General features: G+C 43.5%; 1 protein-coding gene across 1 annotated transcript in view; it reads right to left on the bottom strand.

Moving 5' to 3' along the window:
• Nucleotides 1–12,883, bottom strand: part of TMEM163 (transmembrane protein 163) — a 224,648-nt gene that overhangs the window by 78,909 nt on the left and 132,856 nt on the right. The window contains 2 exon segments of the mRNA XM_077861496.1: nt 8,708–8,799; nt 10,201–10,244. Coding sequence (XP_077717622.1) covers nt 8,708–8,799; nt 10,201–10,244 — 136 coding nt within the window.

The raw sequence follows: 12,883 nt of genomic DNA on the forward strand, positions 1-12,883 counted from the left end.
ACATAAGATGAAGGGCTTCCATAATTCAATCTTTCATTCTGCAACTCTTTAAATGAGCACCTAGTAAATGCCAGCTGTTTTTCTAGGGAATGGAGATAAAAAGATTAAGACACTTAAGGAATCCCCTTGCCCTCATGAGCTTAAATTCTTCTGAGAAAACAGTCAACAAACGCACCAATAACAGAAATTAATACAGGTATTTTAGATGGAAGGAAAAAACATGGCACTGCAAAAAAGAATACGGCGGGTGTGGGGTGGGGTAGATCGGGATGGGGAGCAAACAGAAAGGATCTGGCCAGTTATTAAGTTGTACTTTGTCACCTAAGTTCTGTAGCCAGAGGCCAGAGTCTGGGAAATGTTTCAAAAAAAAAAAAAAAAAAAAAGCTTCTTATTCCCATCTGAAATTCTGCAACCCAGGTCCCACAAGAAATACAAATACCAAAAAAGCATCAGAGAATTTGTTTAGACTGATAACTGAACAAATGCACGTTAACATGGAGAATTTAATTTTCCACCTGGACAAATAGCCAAGATCAAAGAGAGCTCTAACTCTTAGTGCTGGCCAAGGTAAGTAAAAAGACAGCCTCACCCCTACCCAAGGGGAATGGAAATTAGTATGACCTTGTTGGAGCACAGTTTGACACTGGCCATCAAAATTACAGGTTAGCAGATTCTTTGACCCAGACTTTCTAGTAATTTATCCCAAAGAAATAAGAAGACAAGCATTAAAATACAAACGTATTTTAAGCCTTAAGACACTGGAAACAACCTACATCTTCAGTAGAAAATTACTTAACAAAATATGCTAAATCCATACACAGAATACTGCCTAGCTATCAAAAAATAACATACCTCTATTTATCCAAAGATGGGAAAATGTTCAAAACATGGTGGTTAAGTAGAGAAAAACCAGTTTGCAGAGGGTATATATAGATTATCTCTATGTAGGAAAAAAAAAAAAAGCTGTATATGTAACCATGCATATGCATGCAGGAAAACACAATACCCAGCGAAACGTTAGCTCTGGTTCTCCCTGGAAGGCCCTCTAACAATCACTATAGTCTTTGTTGGGTTTTTTGTTTGTTTGTTTGTTGTGCTTTTTAGAGACAGAGTGTGTTGGGGGTGGGGGGTAGAAGGCAGAGAAAGGAGAGAGAACCTACAGAGAATCTAATCTTAAATCCCAAGGCAGGGCTCGATCTCACAATACTGAGATCATGACCTAAGCCAAAATCAAGAGTCAGACGCCTGACTAAGCCACCGAGGTGCCTCTTGCTATATTCGTTGTACCTCTATGAATTACCTTAACTTTTTACAATAATCATATGTTACTTTGTCTTGCCCCACACAAATGAGATTTTAGGGAGGGATCAAGAAATGAAATGAGGAAATCATGCAATCATCTTTTATCACCTCCCTGCAATATTAACTCATGTCTAGCCTGGGTCCAAAGCAACTTTCTCAATATGCCAGGGCATGTGTTTGGGTTTTAAAATTCTTTCCTTGCAACTTCTTTTATTCCACACTGTTCCAAAGCGAATTAAAATAATAATTTCAAACTATCGTAGCATGGCTAGCGAAAAAACATTTTCAAAACTCCAGGGATGGAAAATAAGGGATCTAGCTGTTTTAAAGATGATTTTATTTATTTTAGAGACAGAGAGAGCACGAGCAGGGAAGGAAAAGGACAAGGACAAGGAGGGCCCACAATGTGCATGGTGCCTGACTCAGGGCTCGATCTCATGACCCTGAGGATCATGATTTGAGCTGAAACCAAGAGTTGGATGCTTAATGGACAGAGCCACCCAGGTGCCCCACGAGCTAACATTTTTTGAGATCTACTGATGTCACATTCAACGTCAGGTTTAATTTTTGCCACAACACCATCTGGTAGCTACTGTGGCCCATTCCCTCTTTCACAGATGAGAACACTGAGGTCTCAAAAAAATCCATACACCCCTCAGGGTCACAGAGCAGATGAGTGCAGATCTGATGAAGACTCTTCTCAGGGACAGCTGCATTTTCCCACGGCTGCTGTGACCCAGCACCACACACTGTGTGGCTTAATGAACAGAAATTTTTCCTCTCACTGTTCTGGAAGCTCGAAGTTCAAAATCAAGGTGTTGGTGGGGCCTAAGCTCCCTCAGAAACCTGTGGAATCATCCTTGCCTCTTCCAGCTGCTGGTGTTTGCCAACAATCCTTGGCGTTCCTTGGCTTGTGGATACATACATACCTCTGCACTCTGCCCCCACTGGCCGTGGCCCTTGCCTTCCTGTGCGCTTCTGTCTTTCTCCAAGGACTCCGGTCATATGGGAGTGTTATCTGCGAAGACCCTTTTCCCAACGAGGTCGCACTGTGTAGCAGTCAGGGTTAGGATTTCAATGTATTTCGGGGGGACACATTTCTACCTGTAACACAGACCAAAGAAGACTACACTCCTTCCCCTAACACATCCTGCCCAGGGCAGCATGGCTCGTTAATGTCTTGCCTGCATCATAGCAGGTTTTACATGGACTTTCCGTGACTATGGAAGGCAACTTTCCTCTGCCTTCAGGTAAGACTAAAACCAAACTGTTCAAGGCACATGAGCTCAGGTCCCGCTCTCAAGACTCTCTACCTTCTACACCAGCTCTCATTACAGAAGTTACTGGGGGACTCTCTGAAATTATTTCTTCTTCCAGTACAGGTTCCGCTCTTGAGTTAAAACACATTCAAGAGCTTTGTAGTGTTACTATCACTAGAAAGATATGGAGGAAATATGGTTCACTTTCCCAGAGTCCCTGATTTAGGGTCGGATCGAATGCCCATGAGAAGAGGGGGAGACATGACCCTAGTTCACTAGGTTCCCGGTATTACTCATTGTCTTCGCAGTCCACTTAGATCAGACACCAAAAGCAAACTACCAGAAAGCTATTTCTTGACGGGATTAGTTACTTTTCTTTTTCAATTTCGAGAGCTGTTTCCAAAAGCAACAAGAATGTTGCTGAAACCAGTAATCAAAAGCCATTCTGTCAACTGGTAGTTTCCAGGCCAAGGCATTTGGCTCAGCAAACGGGGCGGGGGGTGGGGACAGAGCAAGGACCCGGCACGGGTGAGAACCAGTGTGCCCCATTTATTTCGTATGCCTCTCTAAGAATATCTACTCCGGAGCTCTCAAATTTGCTTTCCAATATGCTGCTGAGCGTAATGCCATTTGGAGGTAGATTTGGAACAAGTGAGCAACCTCCCCGGCTGTGTTTTTGCCTCAGTGTTGCAGAATTTCAAGCCTGTAAAGGTGAACAGCCTCCCATCTGCCTCCACCTCTCCATCTCGGTGAGCTGACGGATGGCCCAAAGAGACAGCTGGGACTGGGGCGCATCACGGGCCTCCCACCTGTGCTGCAATTGTGCAAAATGGCAGAGGCCTCCAACGAGCGTCAGGCTGTACCTTCCGTGGCAAGCAGCCTGATGGCCCTCCACAGCTGATGGCAGCAGGAGGCTGTACTTCCTGTGGCCTTACATGGTACACAAGGCTGACAATGGCTGAGACAGGCGTGAAATGCCCTGTGTCATTTGGCCTTGCCAAGTTCCTCCTACGCTAATTTCTCACACACCCTCCACCTCCGGCATCTCCTACCTTCCCTCCGTATCTCTCATCAAGTCCCCGGACTTGGAATTTTTTTTTTTTTAATTGGTGTCCGATTTGCCAACATATAGAATAACACCCAGTGCTCATCCCATCAAATGCCCCCCTCAGTGCCCGTCACCCAGTCACCCCCACCCTGGACTTGGATTTAGTAACAACTTTGTTTTTTTAAAAAATGGACTAAAACTGATCAAACTATCTAAAGAGGCACTGCCCAATAGGGTAGCCACAAGCCTCATGTGACAATTTACAGTTCAATTAATTTAAATGAAATAAAGTTAGAAACCTAGCCACGCAGCAAATGTTCAATGGCCACATGTGGGTAGTGGTTTAATGACATTGGACCATTCGGCTATAGGACATGTCTGTTACTGCACAGAGTTCTACTGGACAGCTCTGGCGAAAGGCTGGAAAGAGCAGATCTCCTTCCTTTCTTCTGTCCCCAGCCCCCCTCTACTCTGTATCCTTGCGACCTTATTTATATGCATAAACAGTATGTATGGATGCAAACCTCTTTTGTTAAAACTGATGAGAAAAGACCCTAAGCACTACTTTGCTTCATGTTTTCTTCACTTTGAGGATGCTCAGAGATCACAATATAAGTGTACAAATAGTGCTTCATTCTTTCGGTGGCCCTGTGGCAATCCATGGTCACCAGGACAACTGTCACCACCCCCTCTTCTAGCCACGCTCCCCTGTGTCCCCTTGCTCCCATCCCTTGCCAAAATACTGTCACCCTATCCCAGTGTCCACATCCTCAGGCTCTTTTCCAACCCTTGCCCTCACCTCTGGGTCTCATAAAAACCTGGCTCCTTCCCGAAGAAGCTGTCTGCCTCTGCTCTGAAGCTGAGGCAGTGCGTGCTCTCTCAGCCGCATTGGCAAAGCCTCCCTTCCTTGGGGTGAATTCTAAACCAAGCCTCCGGCTTTTTCCCTCGACACCCCCAGTCACCCTCAGACTGAAGCCCCCACTACATCTCCTTGCCATCAGCCCACACTTCCTGGCCCCTGTCCCTCGGTGGCTGACGGCAGCAATGCCTGCTTCACCATGTTCAGCTCCTCCCCAGATCCTGCAAGCACTCCTTCAACCCCAGATGGAGCATCCAGCCAATAGCTGGCATCACACATGACCCTGACCTTTCGTTCTCACTCTCAGATTACTGCCCCACACCCATGACTGTCTCCCTAAGCAAGATTTCTCATCCCTGAGGACTCTTTACTGACCTTGCCATGGCCACCTACACTGAGTGAAAGCAGCTAGTTGCAGAAGAACACATACTCTGTGATTCTACTTATCTGAGGTACCTAGAGTAATCCAATTCAGAGTAACAAAGTAGAGTTGTGGTTGCAAAGGGCTGGGGGAGATGGACAAGGATAGTTGTTTAGTAAGTATGAAGTTTCAGTGTTGCAATGATGAAGAAGTTCTGGGGACTCTGTTCACAACCGTATATGAATATATTTCATTTTACTGAACCAGAAGCTTAAAATGTTTAAGATGGTAAATTCCATGTTACGTATTTTTTACCACAATAAAAAAATGCAAAACAAAACTAATGAGGATCCACTCTGTAGCTGGATACCTCTTAACAACCTAGGTGCAAAATGCAGTACTCTGGTGGTGCTAGAAGCATCCTCTCCTCCTCTGGGCATCTAACACCCTATCCCATGCAGCCAGCACACACAGTATCAGGTGACAGGGCTGATGAAACTCCCTCTCCTCTGGCACTGGCAATTCCAAGCTCAAGATTCTTTCTGAAGCATAGAGTCAAAGTAGGACAAATTAGAGGAATTAACTAAGGACCATTTGGATATTCCCCCATTTATTATTCTCCAGCAACTAACTGAAAGCCAATAGTTTTTCCAGCTATGCCTCTCATAATTCATTCATGCTCATTAATATGCAAACATCAGTTTCTCAGCTGGCAATGATTCCATGAATTTTTAATTTACATGGGATGAGGCAGAGATTAAAACTTTAAACTAAAGCCAACAGTACAAAGGACTGTGGAGTGTCACCTTGATCCCTACATTTAGATCCTCCAAATGAATTCATGGGCATCATTGTGTGAATGATCATCCAGGAATTATCAAAACAACTCCTCTGTAAGTTTTTGTCTTCTCAGTATCAACAGAGATACACATTTTTTTTTTAATGGTACCTGTTTGGGGATCACTAAAAAACAGTGAGACCAATGACATGTCTTGTCATCAATCTTCTAATCTTGGAAAAACTCCAGGCCACCTGGCAAATGCTCAGAGATCTCAACTCTATAGAAAAGCCACAATAATTTGTAGATTTGTGACTAATATGTAAGAAACTCACTTCAACATAAAGGAAATCAGATTTTTAAAAGCACATTAGAAGAGAGAAATTGAGAAACATGGAACTCAATTCCTTCTGGAATTGCAAATCAAATTCTGATTAGTAATTCTAAAGTAAGAGAAGATAGAGGGAAGAGCTTTCTATTTTGAGGACAAAGCCCAAAAGAATTATCATATAAGCCGCATACGTAATTTTAAATTTCTAAAAGCCACATTAGAAAAAGGAAACAGAAGTAAAATTAATTATAATAGTTTAATCCAATACATCCAAAATACTCTTTTTTTAAGATTTTATTTTTAAGTAATCCCTACACCCAACATGAGGCTTGTACTCAGGAGTCTGAGATCAAGAATTCATGCTGCACCAACTGAGCCAGCTAGGCACTCCATATTCAAAATATTCTTACATTAACATGTAATCAATATTTCTAAAACTATTAATACAATGTTTACATTCATTTTTTTATGAAGTCTTTAGAATGTAGTATTTTACACTTAACAACACCTCTTAATTTGGACCAGCTACACACAAGTGCTAAAATAGCCACCAGCCGATACTGTACTGGACAATGCAACTACAGAAGCAAAGAATAGGGATGCGTGGGTGGCTCAGCGGTGATCCCAGGGTCCTGGGATCGAGTCTTGCATGAGGCTCCTTGCAGGTGCTTCTCCCTCTCCCTATGTCTGTCTCTCTCTCTCTCTTTCTCTCATGAAAAAATAAATAAAATCTAAAAAAAAGAACCAAAGAATAATGTCCTTCTGATAGGAAAAGGACTAGCTCTTGAAATGTGAGCATATCTCTAGGTTGTCCTCACTGTAGTCCTCAAATAATAGTTAGCAACAACTTTGGTTTTTATACTAGCTGCTCCTTTAGCTAGACTAGTATTAATTCAACTTTAATCATCATGGTACCATCATTTGAAAATTTACAAAATCGGGGGCAGCCCAGGTGGCTCAAAGGTTTAGCGCTGCCTTCAGCCCAGGGCGTGACCCTGGAGACCTGGGATGAGTCCCCATGTCGGGCTCCCTGCATGGAGCCTGCTTCTCTGTCTCTCTCATGAATAAATAAATCTTAAAAAAAAAAAAAAAAAGAAAGAAAGAAAGAAAAGAAAAAGAAAATTTACAAAATCGTTACTACAAAAACATTACTACAAATGTTTTAACTTTTTTCAACTATAAATTGACTCACTTTTTAAAAAATTAACTTACTCCTAAACAATATCTATGCTAGAACAGATCTGATACTTGACATTTTTTTTATTTTAATTTTTACTTTTTCTTAAGATTTTATTTATTTGAGAAAAAGAGAGAGAGCAAGCATGTGCAGGAGGAGGGGCAGAGGGAGAAGCAGACTCCCCACTGAGCACAGAGCCCAACCCCGGGCTCAATCCCAGGACTCTGGGATCATGATCTAAGGAGAAAGCAGATGCTTAACTGACTGAGCCACCCTGGTATCCCATGATACTTTGTATTTGTTAAAAGAGCTAATGCATGTTAAAATAAAATTTAAGACTTCAAAGAAGTCTCTGTGCTCCACCTAAAGCCAACAGTGAAATAAAATCTGCTCTCACTTGTGAATCAGTTACAGCATTATCTTTCAAAAGTTTTCCATTTGGCACGTGCAACCCCATTACTATCTGAGTCCCCTAGCACCTAACATTTATATCTCAAAATTTGTACATTAAGTATGACATAGCATCCTCATCAAGACTACCTTCTGTCTGGGCGCCACCACAAACACAGCAGGGGAGCATTAACTCATTTGTATTAAGCTGTTCAAAAGCCACAGAGGTGGGATCAAACTCTTCCCTTAATGACCAGTGGTGGCTCAGTCTCAAAGGAGCCTCATTAATAATTCCTTAATAATTAATAATGATGGCTGCTAAGGCTTCCTGAACTACATGCCAAACACTGCTCTAAGCTATATTATATATATTTTTCTAGTATCTAAACATATATGTTACAACATATATATTACATTAGCATTACGTATCATGCGTACATCATATATACAACACCTCTATGAAGGAGGTATTGTTGTTTTCCTGATTTTCCAGATGAGGAAACAGGGCATGGAGCCCTTAGCAGCTTCCTACAGTCACAGAGCTAGCAAGTGACAGAGCTTTCAAAGCCAAGAAATCTGACTCTGGAAACTGTGCTGTTATCAGCTTGGAGATTACAAATGAAACAACGAGATGGGAGTTGAGAAAGACGGGTTTTATGGCCACAAACTCAAATTCCTCAAAGACAAATCATTACCCACAGGATGGAGAGGCTGGGACAAGCCAGGTCCTCAAATAGAGAAAGGAATGGAGGACAAGTAAGGTAATTTAGAATATGCTCAAGATGCCTTCCATAAATTACAGTGGAAAACTTATTTTACTTAGAAAGAAAGGAAAAATGTATGGGAATCCGAGAGAACAAAGATTCCACAGACATAAAGAGGATGGAAGGATGGTTGAATTGAAAGATGGACGGATCGATGGACAGACGGACAGAAGGATAGACAGGCAAATAAGCATACAAACATTCACTCCAGACTCAAGAGCAGAGAACAGGAGAATTATAAAAGGACACCCCATCTCTTTGGTCATCCCAAAAGGTGCCTATCATTTGTCTGATAGCACAGCAGGCACTCTCAAAGGCAATTTGGGTCCTTATGCTCATCCTTGGGACCAAAGCTGTAAGGTAAGCTAGACTGACAGCCTAATTACGTGGCCTTCCTTTGCAAAAGTTCTACCGCGCATAAGATAAAAATCCACTTACATGTATTCCCTATGGGCAGAGTGCACAGCCGCAGCATTGCTGTAACGCCACAGGACAATCGCCGATGACAGGACATCGAGGATGGCATCGAACTAGGAGAAGGAAACATGGCATTAGTGCTTTCCAGAATTAATAAGGCATGACTGTGAAGACACAAGACATGGAGGCTTGGAATCTGAGCCAGTGACCTCAGAGCAAAGTGGCTTCACATCATTACGATACAGGCTACTCCTCATTCTCACGTGGGGTCCTGGGAATCTAGAGCCAAGGCCACTGGACATGCCAGCCTCATGGCAGTGCCATGACTCCTCCTCATACCTCGTGCTGTCCCCACTAACTAAGGAAACACACTCTCTGGTGCAGTGGGCTCTGCTCTCTGGGCCCTGGCTCCTAGCACTCTGGAGACACGAAGGGACCTATACTGCTCTGACACCTATTTCCCAGCAGGCAAAATAATTGCAGCATTTCCCCCCACATGCCAAGTAAAAGATTCAGTATAAGGATTCTATGCCTCTGGCTTTCAACAGGATTGTTCTACCTAAGGTTCGGGGGGGGGGGGGCGGGGGGCACTCAAGGGTCCTGGGAAATCTGCTAACACTCCAAAATTGTATACAAAATTCAATGCTCTTGTTTGAACAAATGAAGGAATGTGTGACGGACAGGGACAGAAGAAAGAGGAGAAAAGAGAGATGTGTGTGTGGTGGGGAGGGAGAGAGAGAGAGAGAGAGAGTGTGTGTGTGTGTGTGTGTGTGTGTGGAGAGACTGTCCATACCTTTTTCAAAGGATTCTGAAACAATCTACAACTTCCAAAACATTAAGTTCTCACAGCAAAGGGAAGAAGTGGATTTGGGAACAGGAACATGCCCTCAGGTACAGGAAACCCTAAAGCTGCGTGGGAGGATGCTGGAGCTCTCTGGATGAGTCACTGCACCATATCGTACTTTCGATCTGGAAAACTACAAGCACTAGCAGTCTCTGGAAGGAATGTGGGGAAACTTCACCCATGCTTTAAATATGCCTCTCCTGTCAAACATCTCAGATCTGTTTTCTCCGACCAATTCCCATCAGGAAGCAAGTTTGCAGCCCCTTGAGGAGAATCAAGGGGCTGCAGTCTGACTTGTCTAGTACTAGGAGCCCTTATACTAACCGCCAACATCCCTGCCTGCACCAGCAAATTCTCCACTCCAGCATGTGCCCACTGTCACGCCTACAACCTCGAGGGAGGAAAACAGGCCATAAAACGCTCAAACATCTTCTCAACCAGGTGTGGAAAATGAGGTGCCCCTAATCTGTTCTGGAGACCTGTAAGGCATCGTTGCTGTCTACTTGCATGGAATTGTAATTTTTTATAGAAGCTATTTCCAGACAAGGTTTGTTTGCATTGCTAAGCTCTCATCTGCTAACCACCCTCTGAACGGCGAGCCCAGGGTGAGATTTGTGGGCTCAGGAAAAAACGTGCAAAACTTCATAAAAGTACATTTCAGGTTACTTACTGCAAACCCAAAAGCAGAGGCGCTGTACCTCATAACGGAGACAGCTAAAAAGAAAGAAAATATTATTCAGAATATTTTAAGACCTCATGGATATTTTTCTCTCATTTCTGAGTATATTCCTAGAATTGATAGGGCCTTTTTAAACATGCCCGGAAAAGTTCCCAGAGAATTAAGTTAAAAATTAACTGTACTTGTAACACCTACAAACTAAAACAGGTAAAGAGTGAAGTGAAAAGATTGCAGACTCCACCAGCAACAGCGTCCCTTCCCACCATGTCCTTAAGCACCAAAGGGCCGGCTTCATGATAAAAATGCCAAGCACTTGTCAATCAAACAACTGCTAAGACTTTGAAAATTTAGCAATTGGGGAACAGAGAGCTGGGAACAGCACAAAACTATCAGAGCAGAAGTGCAACCGTCCACGCTGTTCCCATCATAAGGTAAATAGGGGTGGTATCTATATGCACATGCCATTGCTAACACAGTTGAGAGAAATCTCTTGCCCATCAGAGCTTAAAATCCAGCATAGGCCTCAAGAAAACTGTTTAGGAAAACAATAGCAATGATCTTAAATAAGAGAGGTCTACAAATATAGATTTAACAGTTAAAATTAAAACACTGCTCCATATTCAAAAATCTATCTACTTTTGGAGAAGTTGACTGAGTAGCACAGTTGCCTAATTCTGTGATCTGTTCTGTGCCAAAGCCATGTCCAGGTTCAAAGACTATTCTCAGTTTGATTTAATAAAGGCAGTTCTCCAAATAAAAGCATATGTCCACCCTCCGACAAAGAATGAAACTCTACCCAATGGGTCAGCAGAGCTTTGAAGTGGACTGTCCCAGGCACAGCTACGACCAGCAGCTGACTCATGGAGTCCGTGAGGTGTGAGTGTGGAGCATGGAGTCAATACCCATTTGGAACCCCCATTCAGCTCACCACATGTCCCTTCTCTGGGGCCTATTCCCTGTCCTATCCATAACATCCGCAAATGGACTCTGGACAGCTTTGCAGCCCTGCCCCCAGCCCTATCAGGTCATATGACCCAATGTGAAGCAAGTATATTTCATTTTCTGTGAATTAGGAATTGAGACCAAGAGGGAATCTAGTTGGTCAGTTAATGTTGTTGGAATTGAAACCTGGGAACACAGAAGCAGAGTTGGCCATTGTTTTCTATAAACTCCGAGAAGCAGAAACATAAGCCCGGGTTAAAAACGACTCTCGGGCAAGGGAGTCACTAGCCTCTGAAGGTTTCCAAGCCTTTCCTGGGGGTTAGCTATATTCCAGTCCTCAGTGTAAGGCAAATGAAATTTATTACACTCCTGATCATCTTTGGTTCTTGCAAAAAAGTGCTCCAGTTGTCCCTGCTGTTCTTCTTACGGGCACAGGGAGAGAGAAGAACAGTGGAGTCCACTGTATATAGTGATGGGCCGTAGCTTTCATGGGCAATGCAGCTGTGCAATGCAAAGGGGCACTAGATCTGATCTTCCCAAAAGAATCCAACTCACAGGCCGTACTGACATGGGCCGAAAGGCAGGAGATCCTTTGAGGAGCTGCCCTGAGCACCAAGAGAAGCTAGAGGACGCTGAGCCTGACTTGCACTAACTACTCCACAACTTGTTAATTAAGCTCCACAAAATTCCATAGAAATGAGTATTGTTTTTTTTTTTTTCTTCACAGCCTATTTTTACAGTATCTTAGCCATGTGCTTTTTGTGGGTTACTCCTTTATCAGCAGTGGAAACTTTCCAGCTCCTACCAACCATCTTGCATGGACCCTCGATATATAGAGCAGATAAAGAGGAGCTGCCCAAGCTGGAGCTCCCACACCATCTCTACCCACCCCATCTGGCTTGGGCACCATGGTACGCAGGCCACACCTGAGAAAGCACCCCATCCGCCGGCCGGAAAGACTGCCTGCTTTCCAAGAGGTAAACTGTTACTTTAAAAAGCTTCAATCAAAAAATTGAAAGTTAAAATAAAATAAGCTTGAATCAGTTATCTGGTAATACCAGACATTTACACAGTGGACTACAGATTTCAAAGAACTGTATGCCCAGTTGATTATAATTAAAAACACAAGGAACTTTATCTTAGAGATTCTGGAACCCGACGAAGGAGATGGCCATTGACGACAGATTTCCCTGACTCAAATGGAGTCGGCATCTGTGATTTCAAACCCTCTCAGAATTACATGGCAAAGTTCTGCTTGTGTGACTGATTCAAGCCTGCCCAGTGGATGAACAGCTTAGAGCACAAGTGGACTATTAACACTGTTCTAACCCCCATGCACCAAGGAAAATGTGAGCAAGTAGGCTCTAGGTTAACCCAGAGTCCTTCAGAGAAGTGAAGGATTAACATGTATCATTTACTTATAAATTGCCTCTATCTAATCTCCTTAATGAGATGGAAAGAAAGAAAATGCCAGAAATTGCATGGGGAATCCAGGGGACACCGAAGGGCCCTGCACAAGGCCGTGACCCTGACAGCTTCCCTATTGAGCAGTTCCCGCTTGGAGAACCGCAGGCCTGGGCCAGGATGACCCAACCAAAGTAGGGTTTACAAGGCAGGTGCTCCGGAAGCCACAGACATACTTGGCCGAGCGTAGCTGAAAGCCACCAGAGGTCCAACAAAAGTCTTGTGGTGCCTTTAAGGCAGGTGCACATTCAACCATGGATGACAGATA

This window comes from Canis aureus, chromosome 20, assembly GCF_053574225.1.
Source record: "Canis aureus isolate CA01 chromosome 20, VMU_Caureus_v.1.0, whole genome shotgun sequence".
NCBI lineage: Eukaryota > Metazoa > Chordata > Mammalia > Carnivora > Canidae > Canis > Canis aureus.